Source organism: Herpailurus yagouaroundi, unplaced genomic scaffold, assembly GCF_014898765.1.
Source record: "Herpailurus yagouaroundi ecotype Mexico unplaced genomic scaffold, PumYag 210, whole genome shotgun sequence".
NCBI lineage: Eukaryota > Metazoa > Chordata > Mammalia > Carnivora > Felidae > Herpailurus > Herpailurus yagouaroundi.
In genome coordinates, this window is record NW_024412441.1 from 18,631,057 (window position 1) to 18,657,427 (window position 26,371).

Here is a 26,371-nt window from a genome sequence, read left to right on the forward strand (position 1 = left end):
AGGTTCCTAAGTTTGAGCCCTGCACTGGGCTCTGTGCTGATAGCACGGAGCCTGCTTAGTATCCTTTCTCTCTCCCTCTCTCTCTGCCCCTCCCCCACTGGTGTTGGCACTCTCTCTCTTTCTCTCTCAAAATAAATAAACTTAAAAAAGAAAAAAACTTTTTAGTCCAATATTTTCCAAACTTTTTGACCATAGGACCTTTTTCAAATTTAACATTTTAATGTCTCTGGAAACGTGCTTCAAAAATTATACTTCGGGGATCACTGCTTTGGTGACCAGGGCTGTGCTTTGCATACAGGTGGAAATTAATAAATACTGTACTGAATGCTTAAAAACCCCAAAACATATTAAGGTTTACAATATTAAGTCCTTTCAGTGAATTCCTGGTAGCCTGCAGAAACAGACTAATGTTGAATAAGAAAAGTGGTTGTAAAAGCTAGTTAAAAAAAATAAAAGGTTTAAATAATAAGTAAACTTCTCCAGAATATACTTTATAAACTGTTTTGAATTTAATGAGATGACTTAAAATTTTTTTACCAAATTCAACCCTAAATTTTTTAAAACTAAAATTATATTTATTGAGACAACCAACTATGTGGACATATCTTTCAGAAAAATTCACTCAAGAAACACAGTAAGTCTCTTCCCAAAACTGTATTTTTCCTTTTTTTCTGCCTATAGAAAATCCAAAACTAATGTCAATGTCTCTTAGATTACAATGTTTTTAATAACAACACATTGAAAGTTTTAAGTCCTTCAATTTGAGAGAGTCAGAGACAAATAAATCCAGTTGACTAAATACATTTATTACAATATAATTCTGCAGAACAGTATTATTGTTTTTATCACTTTCATTGAATCAGTTCTCATTTATTTTGCATACAAACATTTGATTTCTATATGAACTAGCTTCTGAATTCTATTGAAAATACTCTTAAGAAAAGTTATACCACAGAAAAGCAGTTATACAAGTTATTGAGCATACCAAATTCAACCTCTCATCAGAATTTCCAATAAAATAACCAAAACTCATTAGCTCTCACTAATTAGCTAATTAGCTCAACCCTAAAATGTGGTACATTTCAATAAATAAGGATTACATTTATTATGTATCATACTCACAAGGGTGGGGGATCTTAACACAGGCTCACCTTACTCTTTCTTTAGAGTCTCCAAATGTCTCCTTTAAGTTTGTCAGGTCAGGATAATAGCTTTCAGGAGGTGATATTATTTCCACCAAACCAGAACTGATTTCTTTAGAAAATCTACCATGAGAAAGGATAGCTGAGTCATTTAAGTTCTGTGGGATTTTATTTATCTTAATGCTCAACTTACTGTGCTTAACATAAAACACATCAGTAACGTATACTGTAATGGTCACATCACAGTGTCTTCAGTGAAGTAGCTCATCATTGATTTTACTTGCCAGAAAATGCAAATTTTTCCAATAACAAAAGGGTTTTGGTGGGTTTTTTTTTGCTTTTTTTTTTTTTAAATAATGCTTTAAAAACAGTGTAAAATGCTACTATTCTTAGAGAAGCATAGAAATCCTGGGCCAACTGCAGATACTATATTCCTAAAAAGTATCAGAATTTTTAAAAATCAAATCAAGGTATCACAGAAAATAGAGAATTGAAAAAAAAATAAACTATTGACTGTGTGTCTCTATATATGTATGCAAAAACCAGTTACTCCACTTTCAGAAAGGTTTAGTTGTGAGTTATAGATTATATGTCATTCTAAAGTAGTCATTTCTCAACTGGGGCCATCCTGTCCCCCAAGCAGACGCTTAGCAATGTCTGGAGGAATGTGGTTGTCCTAACTGTGGGTACTACTACTGACATTTAGTGGGGAGACACCAGGGATGCCGCTAAATATCCTACAATGCATACAACATTCCTCACAACAAAGAATTATCGAGCCCAAAAGGTCAACAGTGCCAAGGTTGAGAAAATCTGTTCTAAGGTTTTTATAAGCAGCTTTACTAACTCAAATGTAATTTCTTTCACATTTGCATTCTCCCTTATTTAGTTTTTGCCAATCCCCACAAAATTCTTGTGCAGCTACCTGCCTTCGCACATATGTCCTTTGTGCTTAAATGTACCTTTTTCTGGGCTTGGTTTCCCTATACATTGAGGAAAAAGAGAACTGACAAAATCACAGCTTAAGCCCCAGAGACCTGTCCACGTGCTCTGTGGGAGGAGGGGCCAATAGTTACTGCCTTGTTCCTATATTTAAGGAGGCTATACTAAACTGTATTTATATAAAGGCTGCCAAGAAATCAAGCACTTGAGGGAAAAAAAAAATCTAACAAATGCACAATTCTGAACTCTGCATATATTTTTTAAAATCTCTGGTTTTAGCATTTTGATGGACAAAGAAAGAGCTGCATTATTTTAAATCTAGAGTTGGCAAGTAATTGTTACTTCTTTTTGTCTTTTTTAAGTTAAAGATACATTTTTGGGGCAAAAACATAAAACTCAGTGAAGAAACCCTTATCAAGACTAGTTTTATGATATCACTATTAAAACTATGAAGATGATATAAACACTAATATCTGAAACTTACTAAGATTTCCACCTGTTACCTGCTAAGTGCCTTGCTCACAGCAAACCGTTACTCAATTTTTGCAAAACAGTACAGATTCAGCCATAATTTAGCACTGAGGTTTGAAACTGCTGCAAGACTATCTACCCTGACAGCAGAAGCTTTTTTCTTGGTCAACAGACTCTCTCTATATTCACTCTCTTCAAGATTAAGAATTTATTGGATAGGGTCATATATGTAGGACATTCAAATCTTTTCTATATTGAAATACACCAATTTAACCACCATCAGAAAACTGGACATATATGCACCCACTTTATGATAAGGTTAAAGACCAATTATAGATGGCCCAATGAAAAATGAACTTCACAGAGAAAGGAACTATAAAAAGAAAGCATTTTCTTTTAGCAAAAAGCCAAGAAGTAACAGTAACTAAAAGATCATTTTCATATTTAACAACTTACTCTTTCTCCAGGTTGGCTACAACACTGTGTACATAATCACTATCTGTCTGGGAAAAAGAAAAAAAATTGTACATACATTAATGTTTTTAAATTTTTATTTAACTTTTGATAATGATTCAAATAAATAATTAACAGCATTCAATTAAAGCAGTGCATTAAAATTTCAGACAGCTTATGGATTTGCATTTCTACTTTATTCTACTTTATTGAACTACGATATATCATTGAGTACTTACTAATACAATAAGCAGATGTCAGTTTTATTACCTTCAACTGTCCTTGTTCGATTCAGTAGAAAAAACGGAGTACAGAAATTATTTCTACCTCTTCTCAACTATCCAAACTAGAAGTAGTGAATAAATAATGGAATAAACAATAGAGAAAGATTTTTCCATTTTTATTTAAAAAAAAATAAAAGGCAGGAGGAGATAATATCTTAGCGACTCTGACATTAAATGATGAAACTATGTAATAAAAAGCAGTTATGGTCTGTATTATTATGATTCTCATTATTAGGCTGATAATGATTAGAACCCAAGTCAAAAAGCACTTTACACACAGTTAGAATTATATACAAATAAAGATCTAATACCCCCTACCAATTTTAAATACAGTCACAGTTTATATTAAAATGCTAAAAAGAATCAATCATACATAAAATACGATCTATGTTATAGATTGACAAAACACTTAATACTTGATAAAAAGAAAACAAACCAAAACAAAAAGATAAATTTTGGAAATTACAAAACTATTAAGTTATAAATAGAAGATGGTCTATGAAAGTATGTTAACTTTAATTTCTGTTGACTGCAAGTAATTCCTATTTTTATTGTTAAATTTAAAGACTTAAGAGTGAGACATTAAGACCACATTCTTCAAACTCTTAACAACTAGGGAGATACAACTGGCACACCGCTCAAAATCTTCTGTACTTCCCCTATATGAACCAAATGTCAGCGATCTCTTTTGAAATAATTTATCACCAATATATATGAGTATCTTTTCACACATCAGCTATAATTCTGGAGAATATGATCAAGGTTGGTTTATATAGATATTAATAAATTTAAAAAACAACTGGAATTCAATTTGTTAAGCATTTATTGAGGGCCAGTGATTTGCCTATCCAAGGAAAACAGGAATACAGAGATGAACAAGACCACCTCCCTATTCCCAGTTGGCTGTCCAAGAGGTAGGTCAAGAAGAAAAAGTAAATGTAGATTCATTAACTAATGTGTAATAATATGTATGAAATTCACATGAGCCAAATCTAATATTATATGTAATCCTTATGCTAATCAACAGAACTAACAAAAGGTTTGCTTAAACGATTGTAATTGATATCACTTTTCCACCAGAGAATAAATCCTTTCTGGTATCAGCTAAGGGAATTCTGGGAATCTTCTGAAGAAAGCTAAATGTATAACTGGCCTAGAAACAGCCAGGCAAATCGTTATCTCCATTATACAGTTGTGGTTGGAAACTGTTCTTGCCTCTCCCCCACTCTTAAATGTTGATAATAAGATAGGCAATATCAGATCTCTGGGGCTTGCTTGCATTAAATTAAAAGAGAGCACTTTTTCCTGAATCTTTTTTAAAAGCGTGTGGAGACTTTTTCAAAGGCAATACTATCACTCAATTCTGGGAATGCATCTACAAATATACAACTGAGATATGTGTATTCTAGGGGTATGTGAACGGTATATACGTGGGAAAGGTGGGAAGGAAAGTGGACATACATAGAAAAAGAGCATTTTTTCCTGGAGAATCAAGTGTTCCTCATGGTTAAGTAAAATTAAGTATTTTATATTAAACTATATGCTATTGTATTAGTATGTATATGCATTATTAATACATACTACAACAGGGATGAACCTTGAACACGTTCACATTTGTTCAATGTGTGACCACATATTATATGCCTTTACTTGTATAAAGCATCCAGAATAGAATAATCTACACAGATAGAAAGTAGATTAATGGTCTCCTAGGGCTGGGGGGAGAAGGGTATTAATGGGTGATGGGTAAGGTGTACAGAGTTGTTTTTTGGGGTGATTAAAATGTTTGAAAATTGAGATGGTGGTTGCATAGCTGTGACTTTAAATAGGTAAATTACAAAAAAGTGATTTAAAAAGTTAAATGTAAAAAAATATTAAAAAAGAATGTTCTACTTTTCTATTTTTGATATATTTTAGGGAGTGCAATATGCTATTAATAGCATATATGTGTGATTTGTAAATATCTATGTACAAATTGGGAATACCTAATCAATGGGATGCTTAACAGAAAAGCTTAGATCATATTGCTGCACTGGACCAGTCCTGGTGAGACAGAGCACAGAATACTGCACTCCAAACCAGCAGAATGCACATTGTTTTCATGGAACATGAAACATGGAACATTCACCAGGATAGATCACATGTTAAGCCACAAAACAAGTCTCAATAAGTTTAAGAAGACTGGAATCACATCAAGTATCTTTTCCAACCACAACTATATTAAACTAGAAATTAAAGGCAAGAAGAAAACTGAAAAAAACCCAAATACGTGGAGAGCAAACAATCAATGGGTCAAATAAAGAAATCAAGTAGGCAATCAAAAAATAGCTTGAGACAAATGCAAATAGAAACTCGATGTCCGAAAATCTGGAACACAGCAAAATAAGTTTTAAGAGGGAAGTTCGTAGTGATACAGGCCTCCCTCAAGAAACAAGAAAAATCTCAAATAAGCAATCTTATTTTACATTTAAAGCAACTAGAAAAAAAGAAAAAAAAAAAAAGCCCCCAAGTTAATGGAAGGAAATAATAAAGTTCAGGGCAAAAATAAATGAAATAGAAACTAAAAAGTAAAGGTCAATGAAACTAAAGCTGGTTCTCTGAAAAGATGGACAAACTTTTAGCCAGAGCCATCAAGAAAGAGAAAGCCTAAATAAATAAAATCAGAAATGAAAGAGGAAAAAAAAAAAAAACCCATATCACAGAAACATAAAGGATGTTAAGAGAATACTATGAACAATTATTTACAAACAAATTAGAAAACCTAGAAGAAATGGATAAATTCCTAGAAACATAATCTTCCAACACTGAATCATGAAGAAATAGAAAATCTAAACAGACTAATTACAAATCATGAGGAAATAAAATCAGTAAAATAACAAAACAACAACAAACTCCTGTGGTGCCTGGGTGGCTCAGTCAGTTGAGCATCCTGACTCTTGATTTTGGCCCAGATTATGATCCCAGAGTCGAAGGGATCAAGCCCTGGGTCAGTCTCCATGCTGAGCATGGAGTCTGCTTAAGATATTCTCTCCTCCCTCCCTCCCTCCCTCCTTCCCTCCCTCCTTCCCTCCCTCTCCCTCTTTCTCCTCTCTCTCACTCATCTTCTCTTTTTCCCTCTCCCTCTCTCTACCCCTCTCCCCCACTCATGTACACTCTAAGAATAAAACAGATCTTTTTTAAAAAATTTTTTTTAATGTTTATTTTTGAGAGAGAGAGAGAGAGACAGACAGACAGACAGGGTGTGAGCTGGGGAGGGGCAGAGAGAGGAGGAGACACAGAATCCAAAGCAGGCTCCAGGCTCCAAGCTCTGAGCTCTGAGCTTCCAGCACAGAGCCCGATGCGGGGCTCAAACTCACAAACTGCGAGATCATGACCTGAGCCAAAGTCGGTCGCTCAACCGACTGAGCCGCCCAGGCACCCCTAAAACAGATCTTTAAAAAACCTCCCAACAAACAAAAGTTCAGGACAAAATGGCTTCACAGGTGAATTCTATCAAATATTTAAAGAAGAGATAATATCTATACTTCACAAATTATCCCCCAAAATTGAAGAGAAACACTTCCCATTTTACAAGGCCAGTATTACCCTGATACGAAAACCAGACAGATACTACCCCAAGAAAGCAATTACAGGCCAATTTCCCTGATGAACACAGACACAGAAATACTCAACAAAAATATCAGCAACCAAATTCCACAATACATCAAAAGGATCATATACCATAACCAAGTAGGGATGCAAGAATGTTTTAATATCCGCAAATCAATTATTGTGATACACATTTAAAAAACGAGAGACAGAAATTACAAGATCATCTCAACAGATGCAGAAGATGCACCTGACAAAATTCAACATCTATTTATGATGAAAATTCTGAACAAAGTAGGTATAAAGGGAATGTACATCAACATAAAAAAGGCCATATTTGAGAAACACACAGTTAACATAATACTTAACAATAAAAGCGTGAAAAGCTGAAAGCTTTTCTTCTAAGATCAGAAACAAGACAAGGATTCCTGCTCTCAATACTTTTATTCAAAGTAGTATTAGAAGTCTTAGCCGCAGCAATGAGGCAAGAAATAAAAGGCATTCAAATGGAAAAGAAAGTAAAACTGCCCTATTTGCAGTTGACATGATTATGCATAGAAAACCCTAAAGACTCCACCAAAAAAAAAAAAAAACTATTAAAACTGACAAATTCAGTAAATTTGCAGGATACACAGTTAACACACAGAAATCCGTTATGTTTCTGTACACTAATAATGAACTATCAGGGAAAAAAATTAAGAAAACCATCCCATTACAACTGCATTAAAAAGAATACAATAGGTAAGAAATTTAACCAAGGAGGTCAAGGATCTGCACTCTGAAAACCCTAAGACTGTGATGGAAGAAATTAAAGACAACACAAACAAAGGGAAAGATATACCATGCTCTTGGCTTGTTAGGATCCATATTGTTAAAATGTCCATACTGCTCAAAGCACTCTACAGATTCAGTGCAATCCCTACCAAATTTACCAATGGCATTTTTCTCAGAACTAGAACAAATAATCCCAAAATTCATATGGAGCCACAAAAGATCCTAAATAGCCAAAGCAATTTTGAGAGAGAAGAAAGAACAAAGCTGGAGGTAACATGCTCCTGATTTCAAACTATACTACAAAGCCATAGTAATCAAAACAGTATGGCACTGATGGAAAAAAGACAAATATTCAATGGAGTAGAAGAGAGCCCAGAAATAAACCTACCCTTAAATGGTCAACTAATTTACAACAAAGAGACAAGAACATACCAAGGTATAAATCAGTTTCTTCAATCGTGTTGAGAAAACTGCAGTCACATGCAAAAGAATAAAACTGGACCAGAATAAAATCTTATACAAAGACAAAAATTAACTCAGAATTCATCAAAGACTTAAATGTAAGAAATTAAGCCATAAAACTCCTAGAAAAAAAATAGGTGGTAAACACTTTGACATCAGTCTCAGAAATACTTTTTTGGATATTTCCCCTCAGGCAAAGTAAACAAAAGCAAAAATAAACAAATGGAACTACATCAAACAAAAAGCTTTTGTGTGACAAAAGAAACCATCAACAAAATGAAAAGGCAACCTATTGAATGGGAGGAGATACTTGGAAATGATACATCTGATAAAAGGTTGCTATCCAAAATATATAAAAAAACTGATACAATCCAAAAACAAAAAACTAAAAAGCCTGATTTAAAAATGAGAAGAACTGAATAGACATTTTTCAAAAAAAGACATACACACAGGCACATGAGAAGATGCTCACCATCACTAATTATCAGGGAAGTACAAATCAAAGCAATGTTAAACCTGTCAGAATGGCTAGTATCAAAAAGACAAGAAATAACAAGTGTTGGCAAGAATGCTGAGAAAAGAGAACCCTTGTGCACTGGTGGTGGGAATGTAAATTGGTGCAGCCACTGTGGAAAACAGTACAGAGTCCACAAAAAATTAAAAATACTGCTACCATATGATTTAACAATTCCATTTCTGGGTATTTATCCAAAGAAAACAAAACCACTGATTTGAGAAGATATAGTTTCCCTATGTTCAATGCAGCATTATTTACAAAAGCCAAGATGTGGAAGCAACCCAAGTGTCCAGTGATAGATAAATAGACAAAGAAGATGTGGTATAGAAACAATGTGGAATATTATTCAACCATAAAAAAAGAATGAAATCTTCCCATCTGTGTGACAACATAGATGGACCTGCATTAAGTGAAATGAGTCAAAGACAAACACTATATAATTTCACTTATACATGGAATCTAAAAAACAAAACAAAACAAAATTTACAAACAGAATAAAAACAGACTCATAGATATAGAAAATAGTGGATGCGGTTGGGGGCATTGGTGAACAGGTGAAGGACATTAAAAGGTACAAACTTCCAGTAACAAAATAAATAAGTCATGGGGATGTAACGTACAGCATCAGGATATAGTCAATAATATTGTAACAATTTTGCATGGTGATAGATGGTAACCAGATCTATTGTGGTCATCATTTTATAATGTATAAAATATTGAATCTCTATTCTGTACATCTGAAACTACTATAGTATTGTACGTCAATTATAATTCAATTTTTTAAAAAGATTGAATCACTCCAATAGACCATAAGATAGTCTCTGGAAAGATGTCATGAAAATAAAAACAATATCCACCACGTTTGATAGTTACCTTCTAAATTACCTCTTAAGATTTTATATCATTAGGCTGATACTATTGTTTAAGTCATCTCTATCCTTACTCATTTTCTGTTTATTCATTCTATCAAGAAATGAAAGAAATGAAACAAAGTCTCAAACAAATATTGTGAAAGAACCTGCTTAGAATTCAGAAGCCCGTGACATAGCAGGAGACCAGGCAAGTGAGCACAGTGGAAAGGCCCTCAGGTGGCCCACCCGTAGAAGGGATAAAGGTGCCCTTTGATTCTCTGTTCTAGTTCTGAGAAAAATGTCATTGTTATTTGGATAGAGATTGCACTATATCTGTGCACTGCTTTCACAGATGCCCACACACCTGGGTGTCATGAGGTTGTATGTAGCATGAACACTTAATACTAATTGATTAAATACAAGTCAATTCAACTAAAACCTTAAAAATGAAAACAAACAAACAAACAAACAAAAAAAAAACGGGCTCCCCCTCCAACACTTTAAAGATGATGTTCCATTGTCTCAGGCCTTCATACTTTCTAACAAGAATCGAGAGTAGTATTCTTTTCTTTTTCTGTGCATAATGTGTCTTTGGCTTCTTTCAAGATCTTCTCTTTATCTCTGGTTTTCAGCAATTTGATTAGGACATACCTGACAATGGTTTTGTGTTTATTCTGCCTAGGACTTTTTGGACTTCTTGAATCTAAGGGTTTATACTTTTCTTGTTTCCAAAACGCAATTATTCCTTCTTTTTCCTCTCCATTCTGGAATTTCGTATGGTAGATCAATTAATATTATCCCATTGGCCACTGAGGCGCTATTCTTAATTTTTTCAGTCTTTTCCCCTATTTAATTTAATTTTGGATACATTCTATTGTTATTTTTAAAATCACTGACCTTTCCTTCTGCAGGGTCTAATCTGCCTTTAAGATTATTCAGTAAATTTTAAATTTCAGATATTGTACTTTTCATTGCTATATGTTCCACCATTTGGCTCTGTAATACATCTTCCATTCCATTCCTCATTGTTTTAAGGACTTGAAAATGTTTGTAATAGTTGTTTTATTGTCCTTTCCTGCCAGTTCTATCACCTCTGTCATTTCTAGATTTGTTTCTATTAGCTAAATTTTCTTTTAGTTATGACTCATTTTTTTCTTTGGCATACTAACCATTTTTTATTTGATAATAAACATTACAAATGTTACATTGTTGAGTGTCTTAACCTTGTTTTTTAAAAAAGTATTGGGCTTTATTTTAACAGGCCGTTATTTGTTCATCAGTTGACCCCCCATAGGCCTCTTTTTAAGCTTTACTGGGATGGGCCTAGAATAACCGTTTCAAGGATATTTTAACTCCTCTGGAGTTGCCACTAAATGCCCTGCCATTCCAGTTGGTCAGAACCCATCCTGTGTGAGCAATGGGAACTGTTCGGGTTATAGTTCCCTGATCATTCCCCCTCCCCCCCAGACTTGTTAATTTCACCCTACATATGTGTGGCCCTAATACAACAAAGACAAAAAAGGCATCATCATTTTCTGTGCAGCAGTCTTCTTTCTGCAACTCTAACCTGCAGTTTCCACTTGCTCTATTTGCAGCTGCCCTTCCTGCAATGTGATCTGGAATGCATCTCCAGGCAGAAAGTTGGGGGAATTGTGGTATCCACTGCACTTATTTTTCTGTCTCTGGGAATCACATCATGCACAGTCTGTTGTCCAACGTCTGAGAACAAATGAATCATATTTTGTTCAGCCTTCTAGTTACTTACAGCAGGAAAATAAGCCCAGTCCTTATTAACTCTTTCAGGGCCTGAAGCAGATGTCACTTTACATAATAAGAAACCAATGAAAATTCCAGAAAGATAATGTGTACAAGTGGCAAGTCAAAAGGACTAAAAGACAGGTGGTAGAATGGGGCTGGCAGCTCATAATAAATTTTACTTCCCTAAGGTCCAAGGAAAAGCTATTCCCACCCATTTAATGCTTGGCTTTATGATACTTCAAATTCAATGCAAATATAGCAACAAAGACTAACAAATACTAGTTAGCTTTACTAGCTTCTAAAATGGTCAAGTTGTTGAAAGATAAAAGAAAGAATAAACAACATTAAAAAACAACAAAAAACTTCTTTTCTAATATATCTGTTATAGCCTTTCTTCCTTTCCTTCTCCTAAACAGTTGATGCTACAGCAATAGTTCTCAAACTTTTCTAATCAGAACCCATTCAGTTCAAATTCTTACCACCTTTACAAATCCTAGTCCAAGCCTCACCTGGATTATTACAAATCTCCTAAGTAATCTCCTTGCTTCTTCCCTTTCCAAAGTAGTGTGATCCTTTTAAAAGGTAAGTCATATTATTCTCACCAAAAATATGTAACTACAATCTAATCATGAGAAAATATCAGACAAATCCCAACTGAGACATTCTATAAAGTAACTGACTAGTGTACTCACTAATGGTTTCCAAATTCATGAAAGACAAGAAAAGTGCAAGAACTATCAGGGATAGAAAGAAACTAAGGAGTCAGAACAACTAAATGCAGTGTGATATTTAGGACTGGATATTAAAATAGAAAAATGACATTAGGTGGAAAAATACCAAATTTGAATAAAACCTACAGTTTACCTATAATTAGTATTATACCAATGTTAACTTCCTGGTTTTGATCATTTTATTAGGGCTGCATAAGTTAACATTACAACAAGCTGAGTGAAGGGAATATTCTCTATTATTTGTGAAAATTTTCTGTAAATCCAAAATTATTTCAAAATAAATTATTTTAAAACATTAAAGGAATAAGAAGTAAGTCAAGTGTCTTCCCTACTTGAAACCCTCAAATGATTTTGTCGTAATTATATCAAAACAGACCTACTGCCTGTTTTTTTTTTAATTTTTTTTAATGTTTATTTATTTCTGAGACAGAGAAGAGGCAGAGCATGAGTGGGGGAAGGGCAGAAAGAGAGGGAGACACAGAATCTGAAACAGGCTCCAGGCTCTGAGCTGTCAGCACAGAGCAGGACGTGGGGCTCGAACTCACAGACCACGAGATCATGACCTGAGCCAAAGTCGGACACTCAACCAACTGAGCCACCCAGGCGCCCCCCACTGCCTGTTGTTTTTTTTTAACATTAAAAAAATTTTTAAAAAAATTTTTTAATGTTTATTTACTTTTGAGAGAGAGAAAGAGAGTCAGAGCATGACCTGGGGAGGGGCAGAGAGAGAAGGAGACACAGAATCTGAAGCAGGGCCCAGGCTCTGAGCTATCAGCACAGAGCCCAAAGTGGGGCTCGAACTTGTGAGATCATGACCTAAGCCAAAGTCAAAGCTTACCCAGCTGAGCCACCCAGGCACCTCCCACTGTCAGTTTTCATAAAGTAAAATCTTATTGGAACACAACCCCACCCATTCATTTACATATTGTCTGGCTGTTTTTAGGCTGTATCAGCAGAGTTGAATAGATGCAACAGAAAATGTATGGCTTGTAAAACCAAAGATATTTGCCATGTGGCCCTTTACAAAAAAATGTTAGCCCTCTGACTCAGAGTAAAAGCAAAGTTCTTACAATGGCCTGCAGTGTCCTATGTGACCTGGCCCACCCCACTCCTTCTCTGACTACTTCCTACTACTGAACCCTTCACCTTTTCTGCTCTAACCACACAGGTCTCTCCTCACTGTTTCACAAAATGTGCCAAGCAATGTTCTTGCCTTGGGGTCTTTGCACATGCTGTTAGTCAGCTTGGATTGTTCAACTCCCACATCCTTCAAATCTTTGCCCAAATGTCCTGACCAGTCTAATAAACCATCCCCTGGCAATCCCATACTCCCTTTCCCATTTATTCTGACTTATTCTTCTAGCACTTACTACCATTTAATGTATTATATATTTGTTTTTTAATATGTATTTTTCTATAATGTAAACTTCACTGGGCAGAGGCTTTGTTTTATTCAATGATATGCCTGGTACTTACCAGTATTTTGGTAAATATTTGTTGAACTATGAGCAAATTTTATAGGTTATTATACATGTACAATTTCTTCCTAATTGGCATCTGTATGATTTGTAACAAATGTATAAGTAAACATCTTAAAATATAACTGCTAAAAAAATTATAGGTCAAAAACACTACTGATGCACTAACACAGTAATCTGTAATTTAAAATCAAGAATAGAAACACTAGACAGATAATCAGCAAGTCTACAGAAGACTTGAACAACACTACGAACCTGACCTAACAGACACTTATGAAACACTCCCCTTGACAATAGCAGAATCCATTCTTTTAAAGCACACATGAAACCCTGTCCAGGATAGACCATCTCCTGGCCCATAAACAAGTACTGATAAATTTAAAAAGCCTGAATTAGAAATCAAACAACAGAAGGAAATTTGGGAAATCTACGAATAGGTAAAAATTAAACAACACATTTCCAAATAATCCATGGGTCAAACCAGTAATCACAAGGGAATTTAGAAAGTATTTTGGTCTGAATGAAAATAAAACTTAACAAAGTTTATGAGATGCAGCTAATGAGAAATTTATACATTAAAATTGCCTCTACTAGAAAAGTTCTCCAGCCAAAAATCTAAGAATTCACCTTATAAATCTAGAAAAAAGAGGGGCGACTGAGTGGCTCAGCTGGCTAAGCGTCTGACTTCAGCTCAGGTCATGATCTCACAGCTTGTGAGTTCGAGCCACACGTCAGGCTCTGTGCTGACAGCTCAGAGCCTGGAGCATGCTTTGGATTCTATGTCTCCCTCTCTGCCCCTCCCCCACTCGTGCTCTGTCTTTGTCTCTCTCTCAAAAAAATAAACATTAAAAAAAAATTGAAGACACTCTAGAAAAAAGAGTAAACCAAACTAAATGCAAACAGAAAGAAAGAAAAATAAAAAATGGAAATTAATGCAACAGGAAAATAAAGGAATGATAAAGTTAACAAAACTAAAAGTGAGTTCTTTGAAAAGATCAAAGAAAAATGTCAACTGAAGAGCATTAGAGGGAGGGCTGTCTACTTTGCCTGATTGCCAGCAAGCCAGGGCTAGAAGACATAAAAAGTCTCAGAGGAGAAGGAAATGGAGAAGGGAAAAGAAGGAAACGGCAGGAGAGGTAGAAGAGTGAGGACAGGAGACTACTCTTTAGTAGTACTCCACAGACTACTGGGATTCTTTAGCCATGTGCATTTACAACTAATAAATATTTTTTTGAAGTGCAGAATAACAAGAAAAGTAGAGAAAAAAAATGTCCCTGTGTAATGCTAGATTACAAGTTAAGGGGACAATCTATTGTCCAGTGGGTTTCTTTTTTAATCTCTTCCAGTACCTTCCTCATTTTGGTACTTCAATAAGTGTTTGTTCCCTGAATACTTAGCATGATATCTGTACTTCTGCCTTTATTAAAAAAGATGGCTAACAGGTCATTGATGAGAGTTTGAGCAAACCTAACTATACAGAGGACTACTGTTTCTGAGGCTACTATACTCCTCCAGTGCTTTGGGTGGTAAAAAGTTCTGAAGCATTCAGGTAACTAAACTCTGGCTGAAAGCACACTGAACTATCTAACTAGAAAAGACTAAACCACTTATATAGAATTTGCCTATAAAGATAGCATTGACATTATACAGAATTATCAATGAGAAATGGATACAAAACTGCAAACTCGATTTTCAATACGACCAATATTAACAACCAAGCTTCTCAAGCTCAAAAGGAATCCAGTGTGGTTCCAATAATCAGAGGTAGCTTGAAGAACGGCAAAGACTAACTATATCTGCAGGAAGCAGCCTGACTCTGTAGCAGCCACAAAGGGAGTCTTTGACTAGAAAGAAGAAAAAAAAAAAAAAAAAACCCTAGTCTGGAACACTACTCTGCCCCCTCCTCTTCCTATAAACCAGTGGCCTAGGGAAAAAAAAGCCACTTCCTTCTATGATGATTCATAAAAAAGGAACCAGCACAGCAACTGTACAAAAAAATGAGAAAAGAGGAAGAAATTCAACAAAGCCTATGAACGAATAAAAAAAAAAAAACTACAGTGAGAGCCACAAAACAGAAAAAAATTGTGACCAGATATTTCCCATTAATTTAAAAGAAAAAACACACAGCTGAAGCACTTGTCACCATGAAGCAATACCAGATATTAGAAATGATTGTGAGGATTCTAAGATGTATATGGAAATGCAAAGGACCTAAAATATCTAAATCAATCCTGAAAATAACAAAATTGGAGGACTTAACCCAACCTGATTTCAAAACTTAATTCAAAGATATAGTAATCGAGAAAGTAAGGTCTTTGCATGAGGATCAACCAACAGGTGAATGGAACAGAACAGAAAAAGAGACCCACACTTATTTGGTCACTGGATTTTCAACAAAGGCACCAAAGCAATCCACCTGGGAAAGGAAAGTGTTTTCAATAACTGGTACTGGAAGAAACAAACACCCAACATGAAAAACAATGCAAGTGAATACTTTGTTATACCATAACAAAAATTAACCCAAGATGGATAACAGACCTAAAATAGAAAAGTTAAAACAAAGTTTTCAGAAAAGATGATCTTCACAATTTGGGGCTAAGCAAGGATTTTTTAGGTCATAGAGAACAATAATCACAAATGTAGAAGACACTGATAAATTAGATTTCATCAAAATTAAAAACTTCTACTCACCAAGAAAATGCGAAAAACATAAAAAGACTTCCACAGATTGCAAGGAAATACTCACAAAACACCCCTAACTGACAAAGGAATGGTATCCAGTATATATAAAGAATTCTGCTAACTCAAAAACAAAATACAAAAAAACCACACAATTTTTTAAAATGGGCAAATGATTTGAAGAAACTTCCCCAAAGAAGATACATAAATACAATGGATTAATGATGGATAAAGGATGGATAGGTAGAGATATGATAAATAAAAATACTAAAACCTTAGTAGTACATTGCAGGTGTTATGTATACAGGTGTAACTGTAAAATTCTTTCAACTTTGTTGTATATCTTAAAATGCTAATAGAAAGAGCATTCAAAAGTTCTTTCCTTGAGTTAAGATATGATATGATCTTATATACCTAAAGAGCATATTATGTGCCAGGGAAAAATGATCCACAATGGTTGAAACCAAGACATGTTATAGCAAGATGACTAAGCCTTAAAGACAGAAAAAGAATCATTTGGGCAACTGGCAATATGAGTTTCTTATAGCAAGGAGTAAGAAGTGTGGAAGGTCATCTGGCTAGCCTCAGCAGAAGCACTCCCCATTCACCCCAACTCCTCAAAAAAGAAAATGTGACTAAAAGCTTCTATACTTATGCGAAGAATAAAGACAGAAGATAACATTTTTGACTACACAGAACCTCAGGGAAAACTCATTATATGGACCTTAAGAAATTAGAAAATGACCTTTTTAAAAAAAATTTGTAAATGTTTTTATTTATTTTTGAGACAGAGACAGACACAGCATGAGCAGGGGAGGGGCAGAGGGAGAGGGAGACACAGAAACCAAAGCAGGCTCCAGGCTCTGAGCTGTCAGCACAGAGCCTGACGCGGGGCTCAAACTCACGGACTGTGAGATCATGACCTGAGCTGAAGTCAGACGCTTAACCGACTGAGCCACCCAGGCGTCCCAGAAAATGAACTTTAATCAGTAGATTTAAATAGGTTAGCAATTCAGAAACTACGTTTATTTAGGATTAAGCAAGTTAAGTAGATATACTGTGAATCACAAGAGCCAAGTTTCCCACTGAGGGGGAAAATAAGAATAAGGAATTGGAAGAGGCTAGAATGAACCCTGCAGTACTGCATTGTTATCAAAGGTATCATAACAAACTCATAATTTTTAACATATACAGATAAATGGACATAGGACCTAGATAGATGTACAGGTGTGTATGTATGCATACAAGTATCTCCTAGTTCTGCTCACTGAAAGGATTAGAAGCACTGATCCCTCAGAAGCAATGAGCCTATCTAGAACCCAGGTCTTGGTTTCTAATACTATTCTCCAATTAACAGAACCAGGTTGCTTGGGGACATGGCTGATTCCAGGTTTGGGGTAGGGAAAATATAAGATGAGCCTAGAACATCTTACACTGCTAGAATATAAGGAAAAATGATGGGACATATTGAAAGGACAGAGTAGCCAACTCCAAAGGACAATCAATGGCCAAAAATGGAACAATTTTAGTAACAAAGTAAAAAATGTATAGTAATATCCACAAGAGCACCCTGATATCAATAACTGACAAAATAAATAAAATTGGAGAAAAGGATAGCTTTTCCTTATAGAATTCCAATGAATAAATGTGAAAGGAACTAGAAAGTCACCATTCAGCAAACATAATAATTGTTACAGGCAAGAATCATCAAGGATGATTAGTTGGGAAAAAGTTACGAGGAAAAACAAGATATTTGCAATATCTCAAGGTATCACTCCAAAAGAAAGCTTCTAAGTACATAAGGAAAAAGAGTATATTTATAGTAGAGAAACCTGTCAGACACCAATTTAATCAAGTGTGATAAGTTAACAATGCTGATAATGAGATATATCAACATCATCTTAATATGACAGTCTGAGAAAGAATACCATATCACTTGTATGGTGTTCTTGCTAAAAGAATGTAAAACCTGAATTTAATCATAAGGAAACATGAGACAATACCAAACTGATATATATTCCACAATCCCTGCTTCTTTAGAAAACAGATTTAGAAAAAATATTTTTTTGTGACTAACATACAGAAATATAAATTGAACCTATATCCAGCTACCTTGATAAATTCCCCTATTATTTCTAATAATTTGTTTATTCTTTTGGGTTTTCTGTGTTATCAGAAAATAATTAAGCTCCACTCAAAGTACAGGATAGGAATATCAAGTGGCTGAGCTCATGTCATAGGCCTGAACTGGTAAAGCAATTATCTAACATTTTTAGTTTCATAATGGGAGAAAAGTTTCCTCCCACCAAAATTCATAAAATAGAGAATTCTCCAAATACTTATATTTCTATTCTTATATAGAACAGGAAAAGCAAATTTTGCTAAAATCCAGAGTACAATATAGGAAAACATTTTGTCAAAAATGGTCATGAGCGGCAGAAATAATATAAATGATAATACAGTACAAGAAAAATTATATTCTGTGTCTCCCTCTCTCTCTGCCCCTCCCCCGTTCATGCTGTGTCTCTCTCTGTCCCAAAAATAAATAAACATTGAAAAAAAATTAAAAAAAAAAAAAAGGGGGCGCCTGGGTGGCGCAGTCGGTTAAGCGTCCGACTTCAGCCAGGTCACAATCTCGCGGTCCGGGAGTTCGAGCCCCGCGTCAGGCTCTGGGCTGATGGCTCAGGGCCTGGAGCTTGTTTCCGATTCTGTGTCTCCCTCTCTCTCTGCCCCTCCCCCGTTCATGCTGTGTCTCTCTCTGTCCCAAAAATAAATAAACATTGGAAAAAAAAACTTAAAAAAAAAAAAGAAAAATTATAAAATATATAATAGTGAGGCATACAGACAACAAATGATCATTAAAATACAAAGGTTATAATTAAAGTAAAAGTAGTAAGTAAAAGTAAACACAAAAATGATATAATCTTAAAATCTAAATATCACACTTGGATCATATCATGGATCCTTCAGAGCAACTGGAATTTATTCCTCTTAACTCCTACAATTCTAGAATAGAGCTAGTGAACTTTCAAACAATACGTCAAGAGTCAACTGTTCAAAACTTTGCATGTTCTATAAATGCCTCATCATTTATGCCTAAATGACCCAAAGACAGAAATCACCAGAGAAGAACAAAGAACAAAGAGTTAGTAACTACTTTTCTGTCTCTCTTCTCCTCCCAGAGAGGCTTAAGGATGATTAAGAAAGAGAAAGGAAGGGGTGCCTGGGTGGCTCAGTCAGGTAAGTGTCCGAATCTCAGTTTTGGCTCAGGTCATGGTCTTACAGTTTTGTGAGTTTGAGCCCTGCCTTGGGCTCTGCGCTGGTAATGTGGAGCCTGCTTGGGATTCTCTCTCTCTCCGCCCCTCCCCTACTCACGCTGTCTCTGTCTCTCTCAAAATAAATAAATAAACTTAAAATAATTTTTAAAAAAAAGAGGAAGGAAGAGGCAATGTTTCAGGCTAAGGAATAACACAAATAGAACTGAGAACACACTGAGGTCTACATAACAAAATAAGAGTAAAATGACTGGAACACAGAACTATTAATTCCATGATGTAAAGAACCTTTAATAAACACATGGGAAACCTGGAAGAGAAGCAGTTTGAGAAAATCAGATTAACTTAGTTATAGAGAGATTAAAAATTGCTCATAAAACATTCAACTAATGTTATCAAGTAGGCAGTTGAAAATATGGGCTTAGAAGGATACTAGAGACATAGTGTAGATCTGGACCATGCAAACTGTAGATCAGGTCACAGCCACAGTATATGCGCTTGTTACTAGTGTTAATGAAGCACAGGTTACCAGACACTTAGATTAAAACTACTAATCAAGGCAGAATCAAATACAGTGATCAATAATTTTAAATTGCCTAAAAGCAATTCAATGAATTCTATAAATTATTCTGTTCAGAATAGACTTTCTTACAAATAACTGAAATTCTATATAGATACATATACAAATACTGCAATTCAGGAGCGGAGTCTTTGGAGATCAGATTACTGCGGGCACTTAAACTGCAGTCAGTGCACGACACCTCTCCGTGTGTGATCTCATTGCACCTGCAGGCAACACTGTTGAGCTTAAAAGGCTCAATAGCAGAATTCTCATTTTAGAGATGACGAAACAGGATGAAGAGAGAAAAAATGACCTACTCAAGTGGCAGTGACAGAATTCAGGCCCTGAATATGGGTTGTCTGATTCCAAAACCCATGTTATTACATCTGAGTGATGTACACACATCTGTGCCTGAATATGGAATTCTACTTCTAAGTTATAATATTGTGATTTATAATAATACATATATATTTGGTCTTTGTCCCATTTCTGGCAGAGCTCTGGAAACCTGGGAATTTCCTAAGTGATGAGAGCAACAAAAGTGTCTTTTGTTATGTTAATGAGATCAGTTTTAGACACACCCCCCAATGAAGGATGGGGGCTGGCTGCCAGGAGAGTCAACCATGTGATCAGAGGGTTGAAACTTTCAGTCCTACCCCTCTCCAACCTTTGGGGAGGGGAGAAGAGCTGGAGGTTGAATCAATCATCGATGGCCAATGATTTAATAAATCATTATTTCATAAATCATGTAATGAGGCCTCCATAAAAACCCAAAAGGGGGCACCTGGGTGGGTCAGTCAGTTGAGCATCTGACTTCGGCTCAGGTCATGATGTCACTGTTTGTTGGTTCAAGCCCCGTGTCAGGCTCTGTGCTGACAGCTCAGAGCCTAGAGCCTGTTTGCAATTCTGTGTCTCCCTCTCTCTCTGCCCCTCTCCCGCTTGCACTCTGTGTGTGTCTCTCTCTAAAATCAATAAACATTAAAAACAATTAAAAAAAAGGACAGGGTTGGACACCTTCAATGCTGGTGAATAAAGGAAGGTGGTGGAGAGTGGCACCCTCAGACAGCATGGAAGCTCCATGCCTCTTCCTACATACACTTCCCCATGCACCTCTTCCATCTGGATGTGCATCTGTAGCCTTTAATGAATTAGCAAACTGTAAGTGTTGTGCAGAGTTCTGTAAGGCACTCTAACAAGTTAACTGAACTCAAGAAGGCACAGGGGGGAGTCTTTGGAACCTCCAATCTGTAGTTAGTTGGTCAGAAATACAAGGGACAACCTGGGCTTGCAACTGGCATCAGAAATATGTGCATATGTGGGGGTAGGGGCTGGTTTTGTAGGACTAAGCCCTTAACCTAGGAGATCTGATGCTAATTTCAGGTAGATAGCATCAGAATTAGGTTAAATTGTAGGACACCTAGCTGCTGTCACAGAGGATTGCTTGGTGTGGAGGAAAGCTTCCACACATTTGCTGACTAGAAGTGTCAATAAAGTGTTTACGTAAAAGTAGAGACACACAGGGAAGAAACACACAGTAGGAAAGAACTGAATTCTTCCTGTATGGAAGAAAAAAACTGAGTTTTTCCTTTATGTAAGTGTATATTTTTTTCTTATATAGTGTTAAGGCTTTTTTCCCTCATTAAAATCAGTACAGGCTCAAAATTTTATAAAACTGTATACAAGAGAAGGTGGCATAGTCCCATAATCCCAACTCTCACGATATCTGCTACTAATCATTTGGAGTATATTCCACAAGATCATTTTCTCTATTCATCTAATTAATGCATATGTAGGAGCTATATAAATGTGTGTATGAGCCTGAATATATTTACGCATGTGCAAATGTTTCTATTGGATCAATTTTTAGAAGCAGAATGTTAGGTCACTGAGTATAGCGCTTTAAATTGTAATAGCTATTGCCAAATTGCTTTCCAAGGATATTGTACCAATCTCTACCGACATACAGTATGTGATTAACAAATAAAATTTGCATAAATACAAATAGTCAAAAGACACACATAAACCAATACTTAATCCCATTATAAGGAAATCCAAATTAAACAAAAGCAGCATATTATTTTTATCCATCAACTTGGCATAAAAATGTAAAGACTAGTATTACATAACAGAGTGTGGGGACAGGAAAACAGGCTCTCTCACAGATTGCTGGAAGAGGGATAAACTGCTTTCTCCCTTCTGGTGGAACCCTGCTGGTTCAGCTTCTGCAGGGCATTTTGGCCATGTATGAATATTTTAATGTATATAGACTATGACCTGGCAATTCCACATTTATGACTGGATCCCACATCAGTAACTACACACGTGCCCAACAATTTACTTAGGGTAATGCACAGTACAGTCTTCAAAAAAAAGAGCAAATATTTGGAAACAGTCTAAATGTTTATCAATCAGAAATTAAATCAATTATGTTAAAACCATACAATGAATATTTAGCAGTCATAAAAAAATGATGTTATGATATTCGTTTTAGTAGAAAAATGTCCATGATATGAAAAAATATAGAGAAAAATCCCATTTATATATATGTATACAAGCCACAGGAAAAATATCTTAAAATGTATTTCAGAATATCAATAGTAGTTATAGCTACATGGAGGAGTAACAGGTAAATTTTCATTATACATTTCTGTAATAGTTTTAAACAGTATGCATGTGTTCACTTCTACATTAAAGAAAACATTAAGAACATTATCCTTTTAAGGAACTCACTGCTCTTAAAAGATTTATATGTATAATATTATCCTATTCACAACAGATTACTGTTTGTGGATTGTTACTGCAGGAGAGAAGCTAAGGCAAACACCAGTTAGACTTACATTTAACTATGAGAAGTAATATATCATCGAAACTTTATTCATCACATTTTAAAAAGATGTTTATAAAAGCATATTAAAACATTCAACTATGGTTTCGACTCTTATAGATTATATGTGGTAAAAGAAAATAATAAGAATTAAATAATTACCTCTCCTATGAAGACTACTATAACACAGTCCAACTTCTCTTCAGGATACAGATTATCAATAAGGGAATGAAGAGTTTCTATGAGGTAAGATTTAACTTCTCTCTTCACCGTGGGAATTCCCATTACTATTGACACTGAAAGAAAATAATGATAGTAATTATATAAAAAGATTTCACAAGACAGTATAGAGTAACACTGTATTTCAAAAGTGATTATACCCTCTCAAATTGATAGAAATAACTGAAAAATCAAAATTTACTACTCAATAATAATTGAGGAATCAAAATAAACCACAAAATAAACTACTTTACACAGAAAAATAATCGGAGGATATAAAGGGATACCCATAACAGTATAATCCTTTTTACAGGGCTTATCCATAAAATATGTCAAGGTACTGATAAAAATGAAGACATTAAACCTCACATTAAAAACAAATGACTATAAAGTGTAAACAAATATAAATTATACAACTACAAGAAACACTGAACACATCTTAAAAATTAACATCTCAGATACCATGTATATAATGCAATCAGAAGGACACAACATCCCTTCTGTGGTTTTCCTGCCAAAAATGCAAACTTCAACCTAACTATGAAGAAATATCAGACAAATCCACATTAGGGGGATAATCTACAAAATAATTGTCCAGGTACTCTCTGAAGCGTTAAGATCAGGAAAGACAAAGAAAGAACTGTCCAAGATGGCAGAAGACAAAGGAGACATGACAATTAAATGAAATATGGAATCCTGAGTTGGATCCTGGAACAGAAAAAGAAAAACAATGAAAAAAATGACAAAATCTGAATAGGATCTAAGGTGAGTCAATACTATAGCATCAATACAAAGTTCCTGGGTTTGATCATTATATTATGGTTACATAATTCGAACATTTAGGGGAACCAGGTGAGGTATATGAAAACACTGTGTATAATATTTGTGCAACTTCTTTTAAGTCTAAAATTACATCCAGTTTTACTATAATGCTTGTTTTTCCAATGCAAATTTTTTCCTGAGTGACTAATACATCAGGCAAATATCTGAGCATAATGTGGATTCACATTTGTTTACACGCAATTTCTCCTCTGGGACAAGCATTCACTAGGTAAACAGAAAACTGCATCCACTTGAAATGAGTTCAAAAAACTGAACTAAGCAATGTAGAAATACATGAATGGTATATACCTCCAACCTCTACCAGCTGCCTCAGTTCACTGCATGCTAAGAACCACACCTATCCACAGCTGGTGTTGAAACTTCCACCAGATTGCATCACCTCTCAAAACCTTCCAAACTGCAACCCTTCTGAAACACATTTTAACAGGCAAACCTCAAGTATTATTCAAGGTAGAGTACTATATTGATTATAGCACTTTTGTATTAATAATTTAACATGTGTAAAACTGTGCTGTTTTTACTATGTTCTTATCTTTCTGTATGTGTAATTGACAAAGTTTCTAACTATGATACTAACTTCATTTTTCTTCTTTTATTGCACAATTCAGCATAGCATAAATTTTAGGAATGCATATATTGTGTTACAATAGGACTGTATTTCTCAGAAAGGTTTTTTTTGTTTTGTTTTGTTTTGTTTTGTTTTGTTTTGTTTTGTTTTGTTTTGTTTAAATAACACCTTTGAAAAAGCTTTAGTATCTTGGGGCACCTGGGTGGTTCAGTTGGTTAAGCATCCAAGTCTTGATTTTGGCTCAGGTCATGATCTTGCAGTTCATGGCATCAAACCCCACATCAGGCTTGGCACTGGCAGCGCAGAGCCTGCTTGGGATTCTCTCCCTCCCTGTCTCTCTCTCTCTGCCTCTCCCCAGGCTCACTTGTGCGCGCATGCTCTCTCTCTCTCTCAAAATAAATTTTTAAAAAAGCCTTAATATGCTGTTATACAACAGTAGAGATATATTTTACAAATATTAAAAATGCTTGTCTTAATAATGAAACAATTTATTGGAAATGCTAGAAAATACTTAGAAGTCATGAAATTCTAAAGTTAGAAGGAAGCTCAAAGATCATAGCTCAATGAATCTACCACCATGATTCTGCAAATAAGAATACTAAGATCCATAATTTGGCTATATACAAAAGAATGAAACTGGAACACTTTGTTACACTATACACAAAAATAAACTCAAAACGGATTAAACACCAAAATGTGGACATGAAAACATAAAAATCCTAGAAGAGAGCATTGGCAATAACTTCTCTGACATTGGCCAGAGCAACATTTTTCTAGCAATGTGTCTCCTGAGGCAAGGGAAACAAAAGCAAAAATTAACTACATCAAAATAAAAAGCTTCTGCACATCAAAGGAAAAACTACCAACAAAACTAAAAGACAACCTACTGAGTGGGAGAAGATAATTTACAAATAATATATATGATAAAGGGTTAGTATCCAAAATATATAAAGAATAAACTAAACACCAGAAAAATGAATAATCCAATTAAAAAGTGGGCAGAAGATATGAACAAATATTTCTCCAAAGGGCGCCTGGGTGGCTCAGTCAGTCAAGCATCTGACTTCAGCTCAGGTCATGATCTCACGGTTTGTGAGTTCAAGTCCTGCATTGGGTAAGTTTGAGCCCCACTCCTCTCTCTCCCCCCACCCATCTCTCTCTGCCCTTCATGGGATTCTCTCTCTCTCTCCCCCCACCTCCCTGCCTTTTGCTCATTTGTGCCCTCTCTCTCAAAAAAAGAAAAAAATGTCTCCAAAGGAGATGGCCAACAGGTACATGAAAAGATGCTCAGCATCACTCATCATCAGGGAGATGCAAATCAATACCACAATGAGATAACACCTCATACCTGTTAGAATGGCTAGAATCAACCACAAAAGAAATAGCAGGTGTTGGCGAAGATATGGAGAAAAAAGGAACCCTCATGTACTGTTCATGGAAATGCAAACTGGTACAGCCGCTGCAGAAAACAGTAAGGAGATTCCTCAAAAAATTAAAAACAGAACTACCCTATGATCCAGTAATTGGACTATTTGGTATTTACCCAAAGAATATGAAGTCACTAATTCAAAAAGATATATGCATACCTATGTTTATTGCAGCATTATTTACAATAGCCAAATAACAGAAGCAGCCCAGTGTCCATAGACTGATGAAAGGATAAAGATGTGGTGTATATTTATACAATGGACTATTACTCAGCCATAAAAAGAACGCAATCTTGCCATTTGCAACAACATGGAAGGACCTAGAGAATATAATGTTCAGTGAAATAAGTCAGTCAGAGAAAGACAAATACCATATGATTTCACCCATGGGTATAATTTAAGAAATAAAACAAACAAAAAAAGAGATAAACCAAGAACAGATGGTTACCAGAAGGGAGGTGAGTGGGAGAATGAATGAAATAGGTGGTGAGGAATAAAGAGGACATTTACCATGATAAGCACT

General features: G+C 35.3%; 1 protein-coding gene across 2 annotated transcripts in view; it reads right to left on the minus strand.

Moving 5' to 3' along the window:
- MGAT4A (alpha-1,3-mannosyl-glycoprotein 4-beta-N-acetylglucosaminyltransferase A) overlaps positions 1-26,371 on the minus strand; it is a 121,452-nt gene that overhangs the window by 31,510 nt on the left and 63,571 nt on the right. For both annotated transcript variants that reach the window (XM_040453986.1, XM_040453985.1), the window contains 3 exons: positions 22,954-23,087; positions 3,012-3,058; positions 1,152-1,265 (listed from right to left, as the gene is read on the minus strand). In XM_040453986.1, the coding sequence (XP_040309920.1) occupies positions 1,152-1,265; positions 3,012-3,058; positions 22,954-23,087 (295 nt within the window). The remainder of the gene's footprint in view (positions 1-1,151; positions 1,266-3,011; positions 3,059-22,953; positions 23,088-26,371) is intronic.